Source organism: Leptosomus discolor, unplaced genomic scaffold (genome assembly GCF_034619465.1).
Source record: "Leptosomus discolor isolate bLepDis1 unplaced genomic scaffold, bLepDis1.hap2 HAP2_SCAFFOLD_237, whole genome shotgun sequence".
Lineage (NCBI taxonomy): Eukaryota > Metazoa > Chordata > Aves > Leptosomiformes > Leptosomidae > Leptosomus > Leptosomus discolor.
Window position 1 is genome coordinate 1 of NW_028237872.1, and position 24,741 is coordinate 24,741.

At 67.3% G+C, this 24,741-nt stretch overlaps 2 protein-coding genes across 2 annotated transcripts in view; one reads left to right on the forward strand and one right to left on the reverse strand.

Annotated features, from left to right (window-relative positions):
• Positions 1 to 153: 153 nt before the first annotated feature.
• On the reverse strand, positions 154 to 8,924 carry RTN3 (reticulon 3). The gene is made up of 7 exons (XM_086481244.1): positions 8,792 to 8,924; positions 4,210 to 4,417; positions 2,520 to 2,658; positions 2,332 to 2,401; positions 2,130 to 2,176; positions 350 to 408; positions 154 to 247 (listed from the first exon to the last, which is right to left on the reverse strand). The coding sequence occupies exons 1-7, from the start codon at positions 8,889 to 8,891 to the stop codon at positions 202 to 204; spliced, it is 669 nt and encodes a 222-aa protein (XP_086337370.1). The 5' UTR covers positions 8,892 to 8,924; the 3' UTR covers positions 154 to 201.
• A 3,486-nt stretch (positions 8,925 to 12,410) lies between these two features.
• The window catches only part of PC (pyruvate carboxylase), a gene marked incomplete at its 3' end in the record, with an annotated part of 30,894 nt that continues 18,563 nt past the window's right edge, over positions 12,411 to 24,741 (forward strand). The window contains 8 exon segments of the mRNA XM_086481245.1: positions 12,411 to 12,537; positions 14,802 to 14,986; positions 15,841 to 16,006; positions 16,862 to 17,007; positions 18,447 to 18,562; positions 22,084 to 22,237; positions 23,760 to 23,878; positions 24,001 to 24,163. Coding sequence (XP_086337371.1) covers positions 12,411 to 12,537; positions 14,802 to 14,986; positions 15,841 to 16,006; positions 16,862 to 17,007; positions 18,447 to 18,562; positions 22,084 to 22,237; positions 23,760 to 23,878; positions 24,001 to 24,163 — 1,176 coding nt within the window.

Sequence of the window (24,741 nt, forward strand, 5' to 3'; positions counted from 1 at the left end):
TGTGCAGCCCCCCCCCTGACAGCCCCATCGCAGAGGCCAAGTCCAAGGCTTTGGGGGGGCGGGGGGAGGACAGACGGACGGCACTGAGGAGGGGGGGGGTGGGGTATGAGGTTGTGGGGGGGGGGGGGCTAATGAGCTCGGGGTGGGGGGCACCAGCCGGGTACCCCGATATTTCCCCGCCACCCCCCCCCCCGGGGGGGTTTATTCCGGCTTCTTCTTGGCCAGGCCTGGGAGCTTCGCCTGGATCCTATGGGGAGAGGAGAGAGGTGATTTGGGGGGGGCGGGGGGGGGCACACGGTGATTTGGGGGGGCACACGGTGATTTTGGGGGGGGCCCCGTTGGTTCTTACTTGGCCACGAGGTCCCTGGTCTGGCGGCGGGCGACGGCCACGTAGTGATCGATCTGCACCTGGGGGGGGGGGCGGGTGGGGGGGGTGAAGGGGTGTCCTCCTCCATTTTGGGGGGCACCCCCCTCCATTTTGGGGGCATCCCCTCCATTTCGGGGGCATCCCCTCCATTTTTAGGGGCGCCCCCCTCCTTTCTAGGGGCGCCCCCCTCCTTCCTAGGGGCGCCCCCCTCCTTCCCAGGGGCGCCCCCCTCCCTTTTTAGGGGCGCCCCCCTCCATTTTAAGGGTGTCCCCTGCATTTTGGGAGTGCCCCCCTCCCTTTTTAGGGGCGCCCCCCTCCACTTTAGGGGGCACTCCCGCCTCCATTTTAGCGGCATCACCTCCATTTTAGGGGTGCCCCCTCCCTTTTGGGGGCACTCTCTCCCTTTTGGGGGCATCCCCCCTCCTTTTTGGGAGTGCCCCCCTCCCTTTTTAGGGGGGCCTCCTCCATTTTTAGGGGGGCCTCCTCCATTTTGGGGGCATCCCCCCTCCACTTTAGGGGGCACTCCCTCCTCCTTTTTAGCGGCATCATCTCCATTTTCGGGGCAGCACCCCCTTCTATTTTCAGGGGCGCCCCCCCTCCATTTTCAGAGGCACCCCCTCCCTTTTCGGGGCGCCCCCCCCTCCCTTTTTGGGGCAGCCCCTCCCTTTTCAGGGCGCCCCCCCCCTCCCTTTTCAGGGGGCATCCCCTCCCTTTTTGGGGCATCCCCTCCCTTTTTGGGGCATCCCCTCCCTTTTCGGCGCCCCCCCCCTCCCTTTTCGGGGGCATCCCCTCCCTTTTTGGGGCATCCCCTCCCTTTTTGGGGCGCCCCCCTCCCTTTTGGGGGCCCCCCCCCTCCCTTTTTGGGGTATCCCCTCCATTTTAGGGGCATCCCCTCCCTTTTCAGGGCGCCCCCCCCTCCCTTTTTGGGGGCATCCCCTCCATTTTAGGGGCGCCCCCCTCCCTTTTAGGGGCGCCCCCCTCCCTTTTGGGGGCGCCCCCCTCCCTTTTGGGGGCGCCCCCCTCCCTTTTGGGGGCATCCCCTCCATTTTAGGGGCATCCCCTCCCTTTTCAGGGCGCCCCCCCTCCCTTTTCAGGGGGCATTCCCTCCATTTTAGGGGCGCCCCCCTCCCTTTTAGGGGCGCCCCCCTCCCTTTTGGGGGCCCCCCCCCTCCCTTTTTGGGGGCATCCCCTCCATTTTAGGGGCATCCCCTCCCTTTTCAGGGCGCCCCCCCCTCCCTTTTTGGGGGCATCCCCTCCATTTTAGGGGCATCCCCTCCCTTTTGGGGGAGCCCCCCTCCCTTTCGGGGGCGCCCCCCTCCCTTTTCAGGGCGCCCCCCCCTCCCTTTTTGGGGGCATCCCCTCCCTTTTCAGGGCGCCCCCCCCTCCCTTTTTGGGGGCATCCCCTCCATTTTAGGGGCATCCCCTCCCTTTTGGGGGCGCCCCCCTCCCTTTTGGGGGCACCCCCCTCCCTTTTCAGGGCGCCCCCCTTCCCTTTTTGGGGGCATCCCCTCCATTTTAGGGGCATCCCCTCCCTTTTGGGGGCGCCCCCCCTCCCTTTTCGGGGCGCCCCCTCTCCCTTTTCGGGGGGCATCCCCTCCCTTTTCAGGGCGCCCCCCCTCCCTTTTCGGGGCATCCCCTCCCTTTTCAGGGTGCCCCCCCCTCCCTTTTTGGGGGCGTCCCCTCCCTTTTGGGGGCGACCCCCTCCCTTTTGGGGGCGCCCCCCTCCCTTTTGGGGGCGCCCCCCTCCCTTTTGGGGGCTCACCTTGTACTTCTCGTAGAGGGGCGGGAGGCTGAAGGCCAACAGCTCGGCTGCGAGAGAGACGGAGGGCTCAGCCCCACGGCGAGGGGCTCAGCCCCACGGTGCTCTTTTGGGGGTGGGGGGGGTCCACCCCTCCCCAGTTAAAAATTGGGAGGTGGGGGGGGTGTATGTAGCTGGGGGGGAGGGGGCAAAGCCCGGCTCTCACCGAGGATGAGGAGGGTGATGCCGTTGAAGACGGCTCCCACGTAGGTCAGCAGCCACATCGCCGCGGCCAGCTGGGGCGGGGGGGGGCACAAGAGAAACGTTTTTGGGGGGGGGATCCCGGAGGGGGCAAGAGGGGGAGGAGGAGGGGGAGGAGGAGGAGGAGGGGAGGGGGAGGAAGGCCCCCCTTACCTTCAGGGAATCCACCAGGTCCTCCACCAGGAAGAGGCGGAGGAGGAACCGCAGCGCCCGGTTGAGGTGGTGGGCGACGGCGGCGGCGTGAGCCTGGAAGGTCTCGGGGGACAAAGTCACGTCCAGGTCCAGGTAAGCCCTGGGGAGGGGGGCGGGGGGGCACGAGTCAGGGGGGGGGGGACACCCCAAAAATTCCCCCTGAACTCCCAAATGCCCCCCCCCCCCCCCCTTGCACCCCAAAAACCTTCATCCACCCCGCAGAAGGGGAAAGAGCGGCCGGGCCCCCGAGAGCATCCCCCCTTGGGTGACAACGCTGGCCCCAGGGGGTGTCCCCCAACTTCCAACCGCCCCCAAAAAACCTGGAGGTTCACCCAAAATCCCCCTCTGCTCCCCAAAATCCCCACCCACACCCCAAAATCCCCCCTCAAACCTTCATCCACCCCACAGAGGGGGAAAGAGCGGCCGGGCCCCCGAGCGCATCCCCCCTTGGGTGACAACGCTGGCCCCAGGGGGGTGTCCCCAACTTCCAACCCCCCCCCAAAAAACCTGGAGTTTCACCCAAAATCCCCCTCTGCTCCCCAAAATCCCCACCCACACCCCAAAATCCCCCCCCTCAAACCTTCATCCACCCCGCAGAGGGGGAAAGAGCGGCCGGGCCCCCGAGCGCATCCCCCCTTGGGTGATGTCACCATCCTCAAGGGGGGGTGTCCCCAACCTCCCACCCCCCCAAAATGGGGGGGGGGTGACCCCCCAAAAACCCCCTCTGCACCCCAAAATCCCTCTTTACACCCTAAACTCCCCCTCCCAACCTTCATCCATCCTGTAGAAGGGGAAGAGCGGCCGGGCCCCCGAGTGCATCCCCCCTTGGGTGACAACGCTGGCCCCAGGGGGGTGTCCCCAACTTCCAACCCCCCCTGAAAACCTGGAGGTTCACCCAAAATCCCCCTCTGCTCCCCAAAATCCCCCTCTGCTCCTCAAAATCCGCCCCAAACCTTCATCCATCCTGTAGAAGGGGAAGAGCGGCCGGGCCCCCGAGCGCATCCCCCCTTGGGCGACGTCACCATCCTCAAGGGGGGGTGTCCCCAACTTCCAACCCCCAAAATGGGGGGGGGGGTGACCCCCAAAAATCCCCCTCTGCCCCCCAAAATCCCTCTTTACACCCTAAACTCCCCCCCCCAAACCTTCATCCATCCTGTAGAAGGGGAAGAGCGGCCGGGCCCCCGAGTGCATCACCCCTTGGGTGACAACGCTGGCCCCAGGGGGGTGTCCCCAACTTCCAACCCCCCCTGAAAACCTGGAGGTTCACCCAAAATCCCCCTCTGCTCCCCAAAATCCCCCTCTGCACTCCAAAATCCCCCCCCAAACCTTCATCCATCCTGTAGAAGGGGAAGAGCGGCCGGGCCCCCGAGCGCATCCCCCCTTGGGCGACGTCACCATCCTCAAGGGGGGGTGTCCCCAACTTCCAACCCCCCAAAATGGGGGGGGGGGTGACCCCCAAAAATCCCCCTCTGCCCCCCCAAATCCCTCTTTACACCCTAAACTCCCTCCCCAAACCTTCATCCACCCCGCAGAGCGGGAAAGAGCGGCCGGATCACCGAGCGCATCCCCCCTTGGGGTGACGCCGCTGTCCCCAACCTCCCCCCCCCCCCCCCTCCAAAAAAAAAAAGGGGTGGGGGCTCCCCCCCCTCACCGAAAGGGGTGCCCTTCCTCCGACTTCTGGACGGCCTGGACGACGGCTTTGTAGACGCGGAGGCTGATGGTGACGGAGAGCAGGGCCAGGGCGAGGTGGGCCGCCACGCTGACGGCGCTGAGGGTGGCCAGCGAGAGGAGGAGGAGGAGGCTGGCGCCGAAGACGATCCCCGTCTTCCTCGGGTCCCGCCAGAAGAGCAGGTCGTGGGCTGTTGGGGACACAGAGGTGACAAAAAGCCGGAGGGGGCGGGGGGACACACACACACACGCACAGACACGACCCGGGGGCGTCCCAGGGTCCTGCTCTCGCCGCCGGCTTCGTTCCGCGTCGATTCGCCCCAAAACGGGGCTGGCGCTGTCCCCGTACCCCCACCCCCCCGCCATCCACCCCCTCGTTAGACACAAGCACTAATGAACCCAGCCCTTAATTAATCCAAGCCCTAACGAACACGCCCCCCCCCCCCCCCCCCCCCCCAACGCAGCGGCGGGTTTTGCCCGAAATCCCCCTTTTTCACGCCAAAACGAGAGGCAGACGCGGGGCTCTCCCCTCCCTGCCCTGCCCCCCCAGCAGGGCTGGATTCCCCCCCCTCCCCTTTGAACCCCTTACTTTTGCCCCCCTCTTTTTTTGGGGGGGAGGGGGTTGGCCCCAAACCTGCTGTTTTTTTTGGGGTGACTCCATGGTGGTTTCGGGGTAAAAAAAGGAGCTTTTGGGGGTTGGGTTTGGTTTTTTTTTTTGCATTTTACCTGCCAGGCGGGGGAGGAGCTGGGTCCCCGGCGAGGGTTCAGCCGGGTCCCCGGGGGGTTTTGGGGTGTCCCGGGGGGGCTCCCCCAATTCCCGCAGCGCCCGCAGGGTCAGCCGCTCCTCCTCCCAGTCCTGGGGGGCGGCGGCGGGGCGGGGGGGGCGTTTCGGGAAGGGGGGGGCGGCGGCGGCGGCGCGACGGCGATGCCGGTACCGCCGGGGATGCCGGTACCGCCGGGGATGCCGGTACCGCCGGCGGCGGCCGCCCGGTGCCAGGGCAGAGCGGTGCCGGGGGGCTCCTCCACCGGCGCCTCCTCGATGACGGTGTCGTCGGAGTCCCCCGAGCTGTCGGCTTCGGCGGTGCCGGTGCCGGCGGTGCCGGTGGTGCCGTTGCCGCCGTTCCTCTCCACCAAATCCCAGCTGAGCAGCTCGTTGGTGAAGCTGTGCATCTCCCGCACGCACTTGGACACCTCTTCCAACGCCGCGGCGGTGCCGGAGGGTTGCCGGCACAATCCGGCGGCGGCTTTGCCGGGGAGGATGCCGGTGCCGGTGCCGGCGCGGGGTTTGGCGGGGAAGTCGCAGACGCGATCCTCGGGATCTGGCTCAGCACCTCGCGCTCCCCCAGCGCCGCGGCGCCGTACTCCCGGTCGAAGGCGGCGCGATCCGGCACGACCTCGAAGGGCGACTCGGGGGAATCCGGTTCTTTCAGGGGGGGCCCCCCCCGAGGACGAGGAGGAGGAGGTGGAGGCGGGGGGGGGGGAGGAAGGCTCCCCGACCTCCTTGGCCCCCCAGGGCCGCTTCGGCGCCCGCTGGGGCCGGAGAGAGGGGAGAGAGTCAGGCGCGGGGTTTGGGGGTGGTTTTGGGGGGGGCGGGGGGGGGTGCAGCATGCTGGGGGGGGGGCGCCATGCACCCGGCTGCACCCCAAGCGGCGTTTCGGGGTGTTCCCCCCCCCCACCCTCGGCACCGCCATGCTGGAGGGGGGGGGGGGGCGGCGAGCAGGTTCCCACGGCAGCGCGAAGAGTCAGACGCTCCCCCTCCCCCCCCCCAAAATACACCCCAAAACCTGCACGTTTGGCACCAGAACTGGGGGGGGGGGGGGGTGTGTGTGTGGTGTCCCGCTGGGGACCTCGCTTTGGGCCTAAAACCACTCGGATTGGGGCCAAGGGCAGGATTCAGCACGGTGGGTGTGTGTCCCCCCCTCCCCCCCCAAAGGGTGTGGGCCCTCAGCGTGGTCACAGCCTCCCCCGCCCGCTCATTTTGGGGCAAAATGGGGGGATTTTTGCGTCCCTCCAGGGCTGGGGAGGGGGGTTGGGGGCTTCTCCCCGCCCCCCCCCCCCCAATTTCAGGGCCGGATCCAGGCGGGGGGGGGGGGGGCGGGGGGGTCGCGCACGGACGGCGGCAGGTGGGCGACGCGGGCGCAGGCGGGTCGTGGGGGGGGGGTTTTTTTTTGAGGCCAAACCCCGAGAAACGGCGAATTCCTCCTCAGGCGGAGCAGCAGCAGCAGCAGCAGCAGCAGCGGGGGGGGGGGAGGGGGGGGGGGGGCCGTGCAAAGCAGCAGCAGCCGTGGGGCAGAGGTGGGGGGCGCGGGAGGGGGGCAGAGTTGGGGGGTGAAGCGGTGGGGCGGGCGCTCGCCCGGCAAGAAGGAGAAGAAACGGTGTTAATAAGCGAGAAAAAGAGAGAAGGAAAGAAAAATGTCTATTTTGGGCGGGTTTTAACTGCTCCCCCTGAACCCCCAACCTCGGGCGCCATTTGGGGGGGGGGGGGCGGGCTCAGAACCCCTTCGCCTGCCCCCCAAAATGAGTCGTAGGTAGAGCCCCTCTCCCCCCAAAAACTGGGGCTATTTTTGGGGTCCACCCCCCTCTACCAGAGCCACCTGGACGGAGAGCGCCGCGGCGCCGGGGGTCCCCAAATTGGTGTTGGGGAGCCCTCAAAGCGGCATGGCGCCCCTCCCCCACCCCCAAAACCGGGGGGGGGGCCATTCTAGGGGTCCAGCCTTCCCCCTCACCTCCCCACCCCCCCCCGACATTTTTCTTCCTGGGGGGGGGGGGGGTGCAGGAAAGTGTGGCAGGGGGGAGACTTGCCTGGTGAAGCCGCAAAGAGAGAGACAGGCTGGGAGGAGGAGGAAGAAGCGGGGGGATCTGCAAGAAAACATAGAGGGTGAGAGCTCAGCACGCCGTGGGGGGCCCCCCAAAACCCCAAGACACCCCCCTCTTCCTCCCACAAAGCCACCCCCCCCCCCCCAAAACCCGCCGGGGTCCAGAGAGGGTTTCGCTTCGACGCAGCGCGGCTTCGTCCTGGCGCGTCCGGTGTCTTTTTGGGGGGTAAACCCCCCCCCAAGCTGGGACCGAGCGCTGCCTCTTCACCCCAAAAATGGGCAGATGGTGGGGGGGGGGGTGGCTTGAGCTGCAGTTGGAGTCTCTGTATCCTTTTCCACAGGGTTTTACCCCAAACTCGGGGGGGGGGGGGGGAGGGTGTCAGGCGCCGGCGGTTTCACTCATCCTGGGTGTTATCACTCCCCAGCCACAAAATCGAGGGGGGGCATCCCCGGGGGTTTTGGGGTACCCAGCTGTACCCCAGAGGGGAAACAGCGTTTCCTCCAGCTTCCCCTTTTTTTGGGGGGGGGGGGGGGGGGGGGGTGTTGTGTCACCCGCCGCCGCGCCCCTGCGACGCGAGCCCGGCCGGCGAACTCTTGTTTTGACCAAATTTGGGGGGGTTTGAACCCCGTTTTCCCCCACCCCCGGTCGCGTTGTTTGGGGCAGGAGTTTGGCGCAACAGCCGCCCCCGCCGGGTGACAACAGACGGCGTCAGGTCACCCCAAAATCTCCCCCTTCCCGCCCTCAGCGCTGGACCCCTAGGAAAGCCCTGCCCACCCCCCCCCAGGGTGATATTTGGGGGAAAACCACAGGGGTTTGGGGCTCTGTGGCATCCAGCTGGGAAAACTGGGGTGAAATCACAGGAATCGGGGTGCACCGGCGACAATCGCGAAGTCAAGGCACCCCGAAATGAGCGCTGGCGTTCGGGGGGGGGGTGCCCCACAGGTGAGCGGAAGGGCAAAGCACCCCCCTCCCCTCAAATCCTGGGGACCCCCCAGCTCGCCCTCCTGGGGCGGACGGACGGAGCAGCCCCCCCCCCCCCCCCCCCCCCAAATCAACGGCCCCTTTTCTGCAGGTTTTTACCCCGTTTCTGCGTGATGCGGGGCTGGAGGTGCTGCTGCCCCCCCATATCTGCTCCCCCCCAAATCTGCCCCCCTAAAGGTCTCTTTCCCCTATAGCTGCCCCCCCCAAAGCCTCTTCTCCCTGCAACTGCCCCCCCCCAAAAGCCTCTGCGCCCCGCGATTACACCCCAAAAGGCCTCCACCCCCAGACCTGCCCCCTATAGACCTTTCCCCTATATATACGCTCTAACTACCTCTTCCTCTTATAATTGCACCCCGAAAGGCCTCCGCCCTCAGACCTGCCCCACATACGCCTCCTTCCCCTATACGTTCCCCTCTAAAGATTTCTTCACCTCATTATCTGCCCCCCCGTATGGGCCTCCTTCCCCTACAGCCGCCCCTTAAAGGCCTCTGCCCCCCCAATCTGCCCCCCCAAGGGCCTCTTGCCCCCATAATTGCCCCCCTATAGACCTCTTTTCCCTCCATCTGCCCCCCTGAAGGCCTCTTTACCGCATTACCTGCCCCCCCCCCCGCAGGCCTCTTTCCCCCAGAATCGCCCCCTAAAGGTCTCTCCCCCGCCGTTTCTGCCCCCCTAAGGCCTCGTTCCCCACACACCTCCCCCCCCTCAAGGCCTCTTCCCGCCCCCCTCCTCAGGCATCCCGGGCCCTCCAGGCCCCGCCAGGCCCTTACCGGCGCAGAAGGCGGAGCCAGCTCCCCCGCAGCCTCCGGCCTGGGCTTGTGGCTGACCGGAGGAGGAGGAGGAGGAGACGAAGGGGGACTGGTCGGCCATGGTAACGATCGCGGAGCCCCCGAGCGGCGCGTCCGTCCGGCGCGACGGCCACGCACCGACTGCCGGGGCGGGGCGGGGCGGGGCCGGGGCGCTAGGCGCATGCGCCAACCGCCGGGCATGCGCCGAACGCCTCCTTCCAGCCGCAGCTCGGGGATTCTGCGCATGCGCCAGGCGTGGGCGTGAAGGGCGGGGGGAAGGGCCGCGCCGTCGCCATGGCACCCGGCCCCTCTACGCCACGCCCCGCCCTCGACGCGCGCGGTGGCTCATGGGAGTCGTGGTCCTGGCTGCGCCGCAGCTCCAGTGGCCACGCCCCCCTCCCCTCAGTGGCCCCGCCTCCCATCCGGCCAATCAGCGCCTGCGGAGGCGCCGGCACGCGCCGGCCAATGGCCGCGAGCGACGCCGCCGGGGACGTCACGGCGCCCCGCCCTCCCGAAGGCGGAAGTGGAGAGGGCGGGGCTTAGGAGGTTGGAGTGGCAGCGCCCCTCGCCAATAGCCGAGGGAGCGGGGAGGCCAGCGGGCCAATGAGGCGCCGCTGTTGCCGCCGGCCTGCGGTAAGGGGCGGGGCGAGGTAGCAAAAGGGGCGGGACGGCCAATAGGGGGCAAGGGGGGGCGGGGCCAGCGGGGCCGGCCGGGACGCGGGGGGAAGCGGCTGCGGTCGCGATCGCGGAGCGGTGAGTTGGGGGAAGCGGCGGGGGGGGGGGGGGGGGGGGCGACACCGAGTCCCGCGTGACCTGCCCCCTCCCCTAGATGGCCTGAGCCACGTGACTGGACACCCCCTCTCCCTCCCCCCGGTATGGACCGCGACCCCCGGGCTGGCCGCCCGCTATAGGGCCCGGGACCCACGTGACACCCCCCTCCCCATATGGCCCAGGCCACGCGCAACCCCGTGTGTCTGCCCCCCCACCCCGGTCGCAGACCCCCTATAGGGCCTGGGACCCCCTATAGACCCGGATCCCCTCTAGGGACCAAGAGCTCCCTGAATAAGCCCCCCCCCCCCGCATCAGCTGTCTATAGGGGCTGGGACCCCCTATAAGTCCTGGGACCCCCTAGAGGGACCCAGAGCTCTGCATGAGCCCCCTATAGGGCCTGGGACCCCCTATAGACCCGGCCCCCCTATAGGGACCAGGACACCACTGTGTAAGGCCCCCCCATCAGCTCTCTATAGGGAGCTGGGTTCTGCTACAGGGCCTGACACCCCCTATAGACCCGGCCCTCCCTATAGGAACCAAGAATTTTCTGCGTGAGACCCCTCCATCAGCCCCCTATAGGGCCCGACACCCCCTATAGACCAGGCCTCCTTATAGGGACCAAGATCTCTCTGCATAACCCCTCTCACCCCCAGCCCTCTATAGGGGCTGGGGCCCTCTATGGAGCTTATGAACTTCTATAGACCCAGCTCCTCTATAGGGACCAAGGTCCTTCTGCATAAGCCCCCCCAGGCCTCTATAGGGACTGGGACCCCCTATAGAGCCTGGGACCCCCTGTAGGCCCTGTGACCCCCTATAGACCCGGCCCCAAGACCCCTCTGCATAATCCCCCCCAGCCTTCTATAGGGGCTTAGACGCCCTCTAGAGCCTGTGATTGTCTGTAGAGTTTGTGACCCCCTATAGATCCAGCCCCTATAGACTTTGTATAAAGAGCGAGACCCCTCTGCATCAGCCCCCCCCCCCATCAGCTCTATAGGGGCGACCCCCTATAGACCTGGCCCCTCACGACTTGGTGTTCCCCCCCCCCTCCCCCCACGCCTAGAGCCCCCAGTATGGCCCAGTGCTCCCAGTTTGGCCCCAAGGGCGCGTGGGGCCGCACGGAGCCCGGCTGGACTTTGCCCCGTCGGGTCAATGATTCACGGGGACGTGCGAGGGCACGTGCGAGGGGCGTGCGAGGGGCGTGCAAGGGCGTGCAAGGGCGGGCGGCGGCTGAGGCGAGTCCCCGCCTGCCCGGGTCGGGGGGGGAGGGAGTGTGCGAGGGGCGAGCGTGCGAGGAGGGCGCGTGGCGAAGGGGCTCGTGGAAAAGGTACGTGTGCAAGGGGGGGTCGTGCAAGAGAGGGGCTCGTGCAAGGGGGGCTCGTGGAAAAGGTACTCGTGTAAGAGAGAGGTTTGTGCAAGGGGGGCTTGTGAAAAAGGTACTTGTGCAAGGGGGGCTATGCAAGAGAGGGACTTGTGCAAGAGAGGGACTTGTGCAAGGGGGGGCTTGTGGAAAAGGTACTTGTGCAGGAGAGGGGTTTGTGCAAGGGGGGGTGGTGCAAGAGGGGCTCGTGCAAGAGGGGCTCGTGTAAAAGGTACTTGTGCAAGAGAGGGGTTTGTGCAAGGGGGGCTGGTGCAAGAGGGGCTCGTGCAAGGGGGGCTCATGGAAAAGGTACTTGTGCAAGAGAGGGGCTTGTGCAAGGGGGGCTGGTGCAAGAGGGGCTCGTGCAAGGGGGCTTGTGGGGGGGGCTCGTGGAAAAGGTGCTCGTGCAAGAGGGACTTGTGTGAGGGAGCTTGTGGACGAGGTACTCGTGCGAGGGAGGTGCTTGTGCAAGAGATGCTCACGCAAGAAGGGCTTGCGAAGGAGCTGGGCTGGTGCAAGAGGCGCTCGTGCAAAAGGCGCTCGGGCAGGAGATTTGATTGTGCAAGGGGAGCTTGTGCCAAAGGTGCTGGTGCAAAGGAGGCGCTTGTGCAAGAGGTACCTACGTGCAAGGGAGATGCTTGTGCAGGAGGGATGCTTGTGCAAGGGGCACTCGGGAAGGGGTCCTCGTGCAAGGGAGGTGCTCGTGCAAGGGAGGTGCTTATGCAAGAGACATCCTTGTGCAAGGAAGGAGCTCGTGCAAGAGACATCCTTGTGCGAGGGAGGTGCTTGTGCAAGAGGTGCTCGTGCTGGAGAGATGCTTGTGCAAGGGGCGCTCGGGAGAGGGGTCCTCGTGCAAGGGACGCTCTTGTGCAAGGGAGGTGCTTGTGCAAACGTGCTCGTGGAAGAAACATTCTCATGCAAGGGAGGTGCTCGTGCAAGAGACATCCTCGTGCCAGGAGGGAGGTGCTTGTGCAAAGGTCTTTGTGCAAGGGAGGTGCTCGTGCAAAGGTGCTCGTGCAAGAGACGCCCTCGTGCCAGGAGGCCTCGTGCACGGGCTGCTCGTGCCAAGGCCCTCGTGCAAGGGGGGGGGGGGGGGCCCACGCTCGTGCGCGGGACCTTTGCACACGCGTGTGTCACACCCCCCCCCCCCATTAGTGACGGGGGGGGAGGGCTCCTCCAGGTGCATTATGGGATTGAGGGGGGTTGGGGGAGGGGGATGCTCCAGTGTCCCCTATAGGGTTGTGCAAGGGGGGGGGGGGGGGGAGGGGAGGGCCTGGGGTCAAAGGTCACCGGGGGAAAGGGCAGCGGCTTCGGGGAAAAGGGGAGGGGGGGAGGGGAAAGGGGGGAGGGGAGGGGAAGGGGGGGAGGGGGCTTCTCGGCTGTCCCCGCTCGGCTTGGACTGGCTACGGGGGCCAGGGGGCTACGAGCCCCCTCCCCCTGCTGCCCTCTGACCCCCCCAATGTCCCCCCCCAGATGTGGCAGCTCTGTGGCCCCCGCGGGGGTCGGGCCCTCCTGGGGGTTCGGCTCCTCCGGGGCCCCCCCGGGACCACCCGCTCCGTCACCTACCGGCCCATCCGCAAGGTCTTGGTGGCCAACCGGGGTGAGTGGGGACCCCCCGGGGTCCTTGGGGTCCCCTTTGTCCCCTTCTTCCTCCCCCCACCCCTCCCCTTGTCCCCTGGGTGCCCCCTACATCCCCTGGGTCCCCCCCCTTGTCCCCTGGGTGACCCAAATGTCCCCTGGGGTCCCCCCATGTTCTCTGGGCGCCCTTAATGTCCTCTGGGTCCCCCCCCAATGTCCCCTGGGTGCCCTCGATGTCCCCGGGTGCCCCCTACATCCTCTGGGTGACCCCAGTGTCCCCTGGGGTCCCCCCAATGTCCCCTGGGTGCCCCCTGCGTCCCCTGGGTGCACCCTCAATGTTCCCCAGGTGCCCCCTGTGTCCTCATCCCAGCCAAGGTCTCCCCAGCGGCATGGGGTGTCCCCAGGGTGTCCCTGTGTCCCCGTCCTCATGTCCCTGAAGGCGTGGGGTGTCCCCCAGGTGTCCCCATGTCCCCGTTGTCCCCCCCAAGGCAAAATCGCCATCCAGGTGTTCCGGGCCTGGACGGTGGCCATGTCCCTCAGTGGGATGGGGTGTCCCCCAGCGGGATGGGGTGTCCCCAGGGTGTCCCCAGGGTGTCTCTGTGTCCCCATCCTCATGTCCCTGATGGCGTGGGGTGTCCCCAGGGTGTCCCCATGTCCTTGTGTGTGTTCCCCCCAAAGGTGAAATCACCATCTGGATGTTCCAGGCCTGGACGGTGGCCATGTCCCTCAGTGGGATGGGGTGTCCCCCAGCGGAATGGGGTGTTTCCAGGGTGTCCCCAGGGTGTCCCTGTGTCCCCATCCTCATGTCCCTGACGGCGTGGGGTGTCCCCATGTCCCCGTGTGTCCCCCCCAAGGCAAAATCACCATCTGGATGTTCCAGGCCTGGACGGTGGCCATGTCCCCCTCCCAGCTGGGATGTCCCCCAGTGGCATGGGGTGTACCCCAGTGGCATGGGGTGTACCCCAGCGGCATGGGGTGTCCCCAGGGTGTCCCTGTGTCCCTATCCTCATGTCCCTGACGGCGTGGGGTGTCCCCATGTCCCCGTGTGTCCCCCCCAAGGCAAAATCGCCATCCGGGTGTTCCGGGCCTGGATGGTGGCCATGTCCCCCAGCGGCATGGGGTGTCCCCCAGCGGCATGGGGTGTCCCCAGGGTGTCCCCAGGGTGTCTCTGTGTCCCCATCCTCATGTCCCTGATGGCGTGGGGTGTCCCCATGTCCCCGTGTGTCCCCTCCAAGGCAAAATCACCATCTGGGTGTTCCAGGCATGGACGGTGGCCATGTCCTCCAGCAGGATGGGGTGTCCCCCAGCGGCATGGGGTGTCCCCAGGGTGTCCCCAGGGTGTCCCTGTGTCCCCATCCTCATGTCCCTGATGGTGTGGGGTGTCCCCATGTCCCCATGTGTCCCCTCCAAGGCAAAATCACCATCTGGGTGTTCCAGGCCTGGACGGTGGCCATGTCCTCCAGCAGGATGGGGTGTCCCCCAGCGGCATGGGGCGTCCCCAGGGTGTCCCCAGGGTGTCTCTGTGTCCCCATCCTCATGTCCCTGATGGCGTGGGGTGTCCCCAGGGTGTCCCCATGTCCTTGTGTGTGTTCCCCCCAAAGGTGAAATCACCATCTGGATGTTCCGGGCCTGGACGGTGGCCATGTCCCTCAGTGGGATGGGGTGTCCCCCAGCGGGATGGGGTGTCCCCAGGGTGTCCCTGTGTCCCCATCCTCATGTCCCTGATGGTGTGGGGTGTCCCCATGTCCCCGTGTGTCCCCTCCAAGGCAAAATCGCCATCCGGGTGTTCCGGGCCTGGATGGTGGCCATGTCCCCCAGCAGGATGGGGTGTCCCCCAGCGGGATGGGGTGTCCCCCAGCGGCATGGGGTGTCCCCAGGGTGTCCCCAGGGTGTCTCTGTGTCCCCATCCTCATGTCCCTGATGGCGTGGGGTGTCCCCAGGGTGTCCCCATGTCCTTGTGTGTGTTCCCCCCAAAGGTGAAATCACCATCTGGATGTTCCGGGCCTGGACGGTGGCCATGTCCCTCAGTGGGATGGGGTGTCCCCCAGCGAGATGGGGTGTCCCCAGGGTGTCCCCAGGGTGTCTCTGTGTCCCCATCCTCATGTCCCTGATGGCGTGGGGTGTCCCCAGGGTGTCCCCATGTCCTTGTGTGTGTTCCCCCCAAAGGCGAAATCGCCATCCGGGTGTTCCGGGCCTGGACGGTGGCCATGTCCCCCTCCCAGCTGGGATGTCCCCCAGCGGGATGGGGTGTCCCCATGTCCCTGTGTGTGTGTGTCCGTCCCCCAGGGGAGATCGCCATCCGGGTGTTCCGGGCCTGCACGGAGCTGGGCATCCGGACGGTGGCCGTGTACTCGGAGCAGGACACGGGGCAGATGCACCGGCAGAAGGCGGACGAGGCGTATCTGGTGGGGAGGGGGCTGCCCCCCGTCCAGGCCTACCTCCACATCCCCGACATCATCCGCGTCGCCCAGGTACCCCCCGGGGACGGGGACAGCTGGGGACACCGCGGGGGGGAGGGGGGGGGGGGCGGGACGGGGTCCCCGATAGGGGCACGCCGGGGTCCCCTGGGATGCGTCCCCTATGGGGGGGGCATCTGGGTCTCCTATGGGGGGGGGGGCACGCTGGGGTCCACTGGGATGGGGAACACCTGGGTCCCCTATGGGGGGATATTTGGGTGGGGGCATGGCTGGGTCCCCTATAGGGGCACGCCGGGGTCCCCTGGGATGGGGAACGCCTGGGTCCCCTATGGGGGGGGCATCTGGGTCCCCTGTGGGGGGGGGACACATCTGGGTGGGGGGCATGGCTGGGTCCCCTATAGGGGCACGCTAGGGTCCCCTGGGATGGGGAACACCTGGGTCCCCTATGGGGGGATATTTGGGGGGGGGGCATGGCTGGGTCCCCTATAGGGGCACGCCGGGGTCCCCTGGGATGGGGAACACCTGGGTCCCCTATGGGGGGGGCATCTGGGTCCCCTATGGGGGGGGGACACATCTGGGTGGGGGGCATGGCTGGGTCCCCTATAGGGGCACGCTAGGGTCCCCTGGGATGGAGAATGCCTGGGTTCCCTATGGGGGGGTGACATCTGGGTGGGGGGCACGGCTGGGTCCCCTGTAGGGGTACACCGGGGTCCCCTGGGATGGGGAACGCCTGGGTCCCCTATGGGGGGGGGGGGCATCTGGGTCCTGTGGGGATGGGGCCACCCGGACACCTGGGTCCCTGGGTGAGGAGGGGGGTGGGGTGTGTGTCTGGGGGTGCCAGGGGGGCTGGGGGTGCCAGGGCTGGGGGGGGTGGGGGGTGGTGTCACATGGTGACCTTCCCCCCCCAGGAGAACGAGGTGGACGCCATCCACCCGGGATACGGGTTCCTGTCGGAGCGAGCCGACTTCGCCCAGGCCTGCGTGGATGCGGGGGTCCGGTTTGTGGGACCCCCCCCCGCCGTCGTCCGCAAGATGGGGGATAAAGTGGAAGCTCGGGGCATCGCCATCGCTGCCGGTGTGGGCTCGAGGGGGGGGGGGGGGGGGGGGGCGGTTATGGGGTTTTGAGGGGGCTTATGGGGGCTTTTGGGGGGGTTACGGGGTTGTTTGGGGGGTTTAGAGAGGGGTTTGGGGGAGTTATGGGGTTATTTGGGGGGGTTGCGGGGGGTATAGGGGAGTTTTGGGGTTGTTGGGGGGGCTTACGGGGGAGTTTGTGGGAGTTATGGGGTTATTTCGGGGGTTTATGGGGGGTTTGGGGGAGTTATGGGGTTATTGGGGGGGTTATGGGGGATTTGGGGGAGTTATAGGGGAGTTATGGGGTTATTTGGGGGGTTAGAGGGGGGTTGGGGAGAGTTATGGGATTATTTGGGGGGGTTATAGGGGTTTTGGAGGGCTATGGTGTTATTTGGGGGATTAGGGGGTCTGCTGGGGTTATTGAGAGGGGTGATGGGGGTTTTGGGGGGCTTCTGGGGCAGTTATGGGGTTATTTGGGGGGATGGGGGGTTATTGAGGGGGTAATGAAGGGGTTTGGGGAGTTATTTAGAGATTTATGAGAAATTATGGGGCGGGGGGGGCTCTGGGGTTATTAGGGTGGGCGATGGGGGCGTTATGGGATAGATGGGGGGGTTATCGGGGGGTTTTGGGGTTATTGGGGGGCTATGGGAAGGCTCTGGGCTTGTTAGGGGAGCTACGGGGGGGCTACGGGGAGGGTTACTGGGTTAGGGGGGGGTATAGGGGCTTCTGGGGTCATTGGAGGGGGTTATAGGGGGCTATAGGTGCCAGGGAAGGGTGATGGGGGTTCCGGGGGCGGGGGGGGGGGGCTGTCCCCAACACCGCCGCTGACAGGACCCCCCGTGTGTGTGTCCCCCCCCAGGGGTGCCGGTGGTGCCGGGGACGCCGGCACCGGTGTCGGCGCTGTCGGAGGCGCAGGACTTCGCCCGCCGCGTCGGCTTCCCCATCATCTTCAAGGCGGCTCACGGCGGCGGTGGCCGCGGCATGAGGGTGGTCCGGTCCCCCCAGGTACGGGGGACCCCGGTGGCTGAGCCCCCCAGCACCCCCCCTGCCATGGGACCCGGGGATCCGGGACCTCCAATTCCCTGGGACCCCCACCCCAGGACCCCCAGGCCATGGGACCTGGGGATCCAGGATCCCCAGTTACCCAGGACCCCCACCCTAGGATGCCCCCCACACCATGGGACCCCAGTGTCTGGGCCCCCCAATTCCCTGGGACCCCCACCCCAGGACCCCCACCCCATGGGACCACAGTGTCTGGGCCCCCCAGACCCCCCCTGCCATGGGACCTGGGTGTCTGGGACCCCCAATTCCCTGGGACCCCCACCCCAGGACCCCCAGGCCATGGGACCCCAGAGTCTGGGACCCGCCCCCCACCACAGGACCCAGGGATCTGGGATCCCCAGTTCCATGGGACCCCCACCCCAGGACCCCCAGGCCATGGGACCCCAGTCTGGGACCCCCCCCCCCGCCCGCCACAGGACCCAGGGATCTGGGATCCCCAGTTCCATGGGACCCCCACACCATGGGACCCCAGTGTCCAGGCCCCCTGGACCCCCCTCGTGCCATGGGACCCCCACCCTAGGATGCCCCCCACCCCATGGGACCTCAGTGTCTGGGCTCCCCAGGCCCCCCCTGCCATGGGACCCGGGTGTCTGGGACCCCCAATTCCCTGGGACCCCCACCCCAGGACCCCCACCCCATGGGACCCCAGTGTCTGAGCCCCCCAGGCCCCCCCCATGCCATGGGACCCAGGGATCTGGGACACCCAATTCCCTGGGACCCCCACCCCAGGACCCCCACACCATGGGACCCCAGCGTCTGGGACCCCCCCCCCGCCACAGGACCCAGGGATCTGGGACCCCCAGTTCCATGGAACCCCCACCCCAGGACCCCCAGGCCATGGGACCCCAGAGTCTGGGACCCGCCCCCCACCACAGGACCCAGGGATCTGGGACCCCCAGTTCCATGGGACCCCCACACCATGGGACCCCAGTGTCCAGGCCCCCTGGACCCCCCTCGTGCCATGGGACCCCCACCCTAGGATGCCCCCCACCCCATGGGACCTCAGTGTCTGGGCTCCCCAGGCCCCCCCTGCCATGGGACCCGGGTGTCTGGGACCCCCAATTCCCTGGGACCCCCAGCCCAGGCCCCCCCCCCCCCCCCAGCCCTGGACCCCAACATCCGGGACCCCTCAATTCCCTGAGACCCCCACCCCAGGCCCCCCCCTGCCGCCAGCCCTGGACCCCAGTCCCCACGGGGCCCCCCCCTGCCATGGGACCCGGATGGCTGGGACCCCCAAAACCCTGGGACACCCCCCAGCCTGGGGACCCAGACACCCAGGGGGGACTCAGGCATGCCCAGGAGACCCCGGGGCAGGGCGGGGGGCGGGGGGAGAGGCAGGCTTTTGGGGGTTTGGGGGCACCCACGGCTCGGGGCGCCCGCAGGAGCTGGAGGAGAGCTTCTCCCGCGCCACCTCGGAGGCTTTGGCCGCTTTCGGCAACGGGGCCCTTTTCGTGGAGAAATTCATCGAGCGCCCGCGGCACATCGAGGTCCAGATCCTGGGTACGTCACGGGGGGGGGGGCGGGGGGGCTTTGGGGGGGGGCCCTGGGGCTTTAGAGGGGTCCCTGGGAGCTTTAGGAGGATTCTCGGGGGGCTCGGGGGGGAGCTTTGGGGCTTTGGGGGGGTCCCTGGGGGTTTGGGGGGAGATCCTTGGGGCTTTCAGGTGGTATTGGGGGGCTTTGGGGGGTCACCTGAGGCTTTAGGGGGGTCTGGGGGGGTCTTTGGGGCTTTAGGGGGGTCTGGAGGGTCTTTTGGGGGGATTCCTGGGGCTTTAGAGGGATCCCTGGGAGCTTTAGGAGGATTCTCGGGGGGCTCGGGGGGGATCTTTGGGGCTTTGGGGGGGTCCCTGGGGGTTTGGGGGGGGATCCTTGGGGCTTTCGGGTGGTCTCAGGGGGCTTTGGGGGGTCACCTGAGGCTTTAGGGGGGTCTGGGGGGGGGCTTTGGGGCTTTAGGGGGGTCTCGAGGGTCTTTTGGGGGGTTTCCTGGGGCTTTAGAGGGGTCCCTGGGAGCTTTAGGGGGATTCTCAGGGGGCTCAGGGGGGATCTTTGGGGCTTTGGGGGCGTCCCTGGGGGTTTGGGGGGGATCCTTGGGGCTTTAGGGTGGTTTTGGGGGGTCACCTGCGGCTTTAGGGGCGTCTTGGGGGGGCTTTGGGAGGGGTTCCTGCGGCTTTAGAGGGGTCCCTGGGGGCTTTAGGGTGGTCTCAAGGGGCTTTAGGGGAGTCTTGGGGGACTTAGGGAGGATCCTTTGGGCTTTAGGGGGGTCTGGGGGGGTCTTTGGGGCTTTAGGGGGGTCTCGAGGGTCTTTTGGGGGGATTCCTGGGGCTTTAGAGGGGTCCCTGGGAGCTTTAGGGGGATTCTCGGGGGCTCTGGGAGGATCTTTGGGGCTTTGGGGGTGTCCCTGGGGGTTTGGGGGGGGATCCTTGGGGCTTTCAGGTGGTCTCAGGGGGCTTTGGGGGGTCACCTGAGGCTTTAGGGGGGTCTGGGGGGGGGCTTTGGGGCTTTAGGGGGGTCTCGAGGGTCTTTTGGGGGATTCCTGGGGCTTTAGAGGGGTCCCTGGGAGCTTTAGGAGGATTCTCGGGGGGCTCGGGGGGGATCTTTGGGGCTTTGGGGGGGTCCCTGGGGGTTTGGGGGGAGATCCTTGGGGCTTTCGGGTGGTATTGGGGGGCTTTGGGGGGTCACCTGAGGCTTTAGGGGGGTCTGGGGGGGTCTTTGGGGCTTTAGGGGGGTCTCGAGGGTCTTTTGGGGGGATTCCTGGGGCTTTAGAGGGGTCCCTGGGAGCTTTAGGGGGATTCTCAGGGGGCTCAGGGGGGATCTTTGGGGCTTTGGGGGCGTCCCTGGGGGTTTGGGGGGGATCCTTGGGGCTTTAGGGTGGTTTTGGGCGGTCACCTGCGGCTTTAGGGGCGTCTTGGGGGGGCTTTGGGAGGGGTTCCTGCGGCTTTAGAGGGGTCCCTGGGGGCTTTAGGGTGGTCTCAGGGGGCTTTAGGGGAGTCTTGGGGGGCTTAGGGAGGATCCTTTGGGCTTTAGGGGGGTCTGGGGGGGTCTTTGGGGCTTTAGGGGGGTCTCGAGGGTCTTTTGGGGGGATTCCTGGGGCTTTAGAGGGGTCCCTGGGAGCTTTAGGAGGATTCTCGGGGGGCTCGGGGGGGATCTTTGGGGCTTTGGGGGGGTCCCTGGGGGTTTGGGGGGGGATCCTTGGGGCTTTCGGGTGGTCTCAGGGGGCTTTGGGGGGCCACCTGAGGCTTTAGGGGGGTCTAGGGGGGGTCTTTGGGGCTTTAGGGGGGTCTCGAGGGTCTTTTGGGGGATTCCTGGGGCTTTAGAGGGGTCCCTGGGAGCTTTAGGGGGATTCTCAGGGGGCTCAGGGGGGATCTTTGGGGCTTTGGGGGCGTCCCTGGGGGTTTGGGGGGGATCCTTGGGGCTTTAGGGTGGTTTTGGGGGGTCACCTGCGGCTTTAGGGGCGTCTTGGGGGGGCTTTGGGAGGGGTTCCTGCGGCTTTAGAGGGGTCCCTGGGGGCTTTAGGGTGGTCTCAAGGGGCTTTAGGGGAGTCTTGGGGGACTTAGGGAGGATCCTTTGGGCTTTAGGGGGGTCTGGGGGGGTCTTTGGGGCTTTAGGGGGGTCTCGAGGGTCTTTTGGGGGGATTCCTGGGGCTTTAGAGGGGTCCCTGGGAGCTTTAGGGGGATTCTCGGGGGGCTCAGGGGGGATCTTTGGGGCTTTGGGGGGGTCCCTGGGGGTTTGGGGGGGGATCCTTGGGGCTTTCGGGTGGTCTCAGGGGGCTTTGGGGGGTCACCTGAGGCTTTAGGGGGGTCTGGGGGGGTCTTTGGGGCTTTAGGGGGGTCTCGAGGGTCTTTTGGGGGGATTCCTGGGGCTTTAGAGGGGTCCCTGGGAGCTTTAGGGGGATTCTCAGGGGGCTCAGGGGGGATCTTTGGGGCTTTGGGGGCGTCCCTGGGGGTTTGGGGGGGATCCTTGGGGCTTTAGGGTGGTTTTGGGGGGTCACCTGCGGCTTTAGGGGCGTCTTGGGGGGGCTTTGGGAGGGGTTCCTGCGGCTTTAGAGGGGTCCCTGGGGGCTTTAGGGTGGTCTCAGGGGGCTTTAGGGGAGTCTTGGGGGACTTAGGGAGGATCCTTTGGGCTTTAGGGGGGTCTGGGGGGGTCTTTGGGGCTTTAGGGGGGTCTCGAGGGTCTTTTGGGGGGATTCCTGGGGCTTTAGAGGGGTCCCTGGGAGCTTTAGGAGGATTCTCGGGGGGCTCTGGGAGGATCTTTGGGGCTTTGGGGGTGTCCCTGGGGGTTTGGGGGGGGATCCTTGGGGCTTTCGGGTGGTCTCAGGGGGCTTTGGGGGGTCACCTGAGGCTTTAGGGGGGTCTTGGGGGGGCTTGTGGAGGATCCTTGGGGCTTTTGGGGGGGCCCTGGGGCTTTAGAGGGGTCCCTGGGAGCTTTAGGAGGATTCTCGGGGGGCTCGGGGGGGATCTTTGGGGCTTTGGGGGGGTCCCTGGGGGTTTGGGGGGGATCCTTGGGGCTTTCGGGTGGTATTGGGGGGCTTTGGGGGGTCATCTGAGGCTTTAGGGGGGTCACCTGAGGCTTTAGGTGGGCCTCGAGGTGATTTGGGGGGGATTCCTGGGGCTTTAGAAGGGTCTCGGGGGGCTTTGGGCTTGTCTGGGGGCTTTAGGCGGATCCTTTGGGCTTCAGGGTCGTCTCAGGGGGCTTTGGGGGGGGGGGGTATCCCTGGGGCTTTAGAGTGGTCTCAGGGGGCTTTAGGGGGTTCCCTGGGGCTTTAGGAGGTTCTTAGGGGGGGGTCTCTGGGGCTTTAAGGGGTTCCTCAGGGATTTGGGGGGATCCCCAGGGCCTCTCAGGTCACCCCGAGGGCGTTTTGGGGCGGGCTGGAGAGGGGTTTGGGGGCACCGGGTGGGGGTGGACAGGAGGTAATGGGATGGGGAGGGGGGGCAGGGGGTGTCCTTGAATACCTGAGTCCCTTTTTGGGGTGCCTGGATACCTGGGTCCCCCCGACTCTGACCCCCCCCCCCCCCCCCCCCCCCAGGGGGACCAGCACGGGAACGTGGTGCACCTCTACGAGCGGGATTGCTCCATCCAGCGCCGGCACCAGAAGGTGGTGGAGATCGCCCCGGCCGCCCGCCTGCACCCCGACCTCCGCGCCCGCCTGGCCGGCGACGCCGTCCGCCTCGCCCAGCAGGTACCGCGAGGGAGGGGCGAGCGAGGCGGGGGGGGACACCCGGCACTTTGGGGATGGGGACCCCGAGGTCCGGGGAAGGGACGTGTCTCCATCCCCTGGGAGACCAGGGAGTTTGGGGAGGGGGCGTGCACCCATCGCTGGGGGACCCAGGAGTCTGGAGAGGGACCCAAGGGGCTGGGGGGGGACACCCAGGGGTTTGGGGAAGGGACCTGCACCCATCACCAAGCGCCCCAGGATCTGGGGGGGGGGACACAACGCATCATCAGGGGACCCGGGAGCTCATGGAGGGACCCAAAAGACCAGGGGGGGGACACTCAGGAATTGGGTAGGGGGGACTCAAGGGACCATGGGGAGACCCAGGAGTTTGGGGGGGTGACCCAGGGGTCTGGGGGAGGGACCTGCACCCATCACCAAGCGCCCCAGGATCTGGGGGGGGGGACACAACCCATCACCAGGGGACCCGGGAGCTCATGGAGGGACCCAAAAGACCAGGGGGGGACCCAGGAATTGGGTAGGGGGGACTCAAGGGACCATGGGGGGACCCAGGCGTTTGGGGGGGTGACCCAGGGGTTTGGGGAAGGGACCTGCACCCATCACCAAGGACCCCAGGATCTGGGGGGGGGGACACAACCCATCACCAGGGGACCTGGGAGCCCATGGAGGGACCCAAAAGACCAGGGGGGGGACACTCAGGAATTGGGTAGGGGGGACTCAAGGGACCATGGGGGGACCCAGGCGTTTGGGGGGGTGACCCAGGGGTCTGGGGGAGGGACCTGCACCCATCACCAAGCACCCCAGGATCTGGGGGGGACACAACCTGTCACCAGGGGACCCGGGAGTCCACGGTCCCTTGGGTGTGTGTCCCCCCCCTAATTCCTAGGTGTCCCCCCCTGGTCTTTTGGGTCCCAGGAGTTTGGGAGGGGGGAGTCCCAGGAGTTTGGGGGATGGGGTCCCAGGAGTTTGGGAGGGGGGAGTCCCAGGAGTTTGGGGGGTGGGGTCCCAGGAGTTTGGGAGGGGGGGTGTCCCAGGAGTTCGGGAGGGGGGGGTCCCAGGAGTTTGGGAGGGGGGAGTCCCAGGAGTTTGGGGGGTGGGGTCCCAGGAGTTTTGGGGGTGGGGTCCCAGGAGTTTGGGAGGGGGGGTGTCCCAGGAGTTCGGGAGGGGGGGTCCCAGGAGTTCGGGGGGTGGGGTCCCAGGAGTTTGGGGGGTGAGGGTCCCAGGAGTTTGGGAGGGGGGAGTCCCAGGAGTTTGGGGGGTGGGGTCCCAGGAGTTTGGGAGGGGGCGTGTCCCAGGAGTTTGGGGGTGGGGGGCGTGACCCAGGGGTCCTCATGACCAGAGACCCCCGGAGTTGATGCGGGGCAGACCCACCCCCATCACCAGCCCACCCGGACATCCAGGGTGCTCAACGCAGGTCTCTCGGGGAAGGGAGACGCACCCCCCCCCCACCCCCACCCCCCCAAACATTTGGGGGACCCCAACGTCTGGGCTGACGATGGCCGGGGGGGGGGGGTGGGGTGTGACGCAGGTGGGCTACGAGAACGCGGGGACGGTGGAATTCCTGGTGGACCAGAGCGGGAGCTACTACTTCATCGAGGTCAACTCCCGGCTGCAGGTGGAGCACACGGTCACCGAGGAGATCACCGAGTGAGCGCCGGGGTGCCCTGGGCGGGGGGGCGGGCGGGCGGGGGGTCCCTGAGCCCCCCGGGGGTGGGGGGAGGTGTCCGTCCGCCCCCCCCCGCCCCGTCTCTGCGGTGACACCCGGGCAGCGTGGACCTGGTCCACGCTCAGCTGCAGGTGGCGGCGGGCCGGTCGCTGCCGGAGCTGGGCTTGCGGCAGGAGAACATCCGGGTGAACGGCTGCGCCATCCAGTGCCGCGTCACCACCGAGGACCCCGCCCGCGGCTTCCAGCCCGACACCGGCCGCATCGAGGTGACACCCCCGCCCCCCCCCCCGTAGCCCCAGGACGGGACACACAGACACCCCACCCCACCCCCCCATCCCGGCCATGGGATCATCCCTAGGACTTGCCTTGGGACCCGCTCCGTGGGAAGCCCCGAGGTGCCCTCCGTGGGACCCCCTCCGTGGGATCACTCCTAGGACCCCCCGCCATGGGGACCCTTCCATGGGATCACCACTTGGACCCCCCCCCCCATGGGACCCCTCCATGGGATCACCCCTAGGACACCCCCTCCCCCGATGGGGACCCCCCCATGGGATCACCCCTAGGACCCCCCCCCCATGGGGACCCCTCTATGGGACCCCCCCCCCATGGGATCACTCCTAGGACCCCCCATGGGATCACCCCTAGGACACCCCCCCCATGGGACCCCCCCCATGGGATCCCTCCTAGGACCCCCCATGGGATCACCCCTAGGACACCCCCCCCCCATGGGGACCCCTCCATGGGACCCCCCCCCCATGGGATCCCTCCTAGGACCCCCCATGGGATCACCCCTAGGACACCCCCCCCATGGGGACCCCTCCATGGGACCCCCCCCCATGGGATC

Bases quoted from the DNA above. Each gene is read 5' to 3' on its own strand.
- RTN3 (XM_086481244.1), bottom strand. From the start codon at position 8,891: ATGGCCGACCAGTCCCCCTTCGTCTCCTCCTCCTCCTCCTCCGGTCAG. The intron at 2,402-2,519 runs GTAAGGGGGGCC...CCCCCGCCCCAG, and splicing joins ACCTGGTGGATTCCCTGAAG to CTGGCCGCGGCGATGTGGCT. The intron at 2,177-2,331 runs GTGAGAGCCGGG...TCTCTCTCGCAG, and splicing joins CATCACCCTCCTCATCCTCG to CCGAGCTGTTGGCCTTCAGC.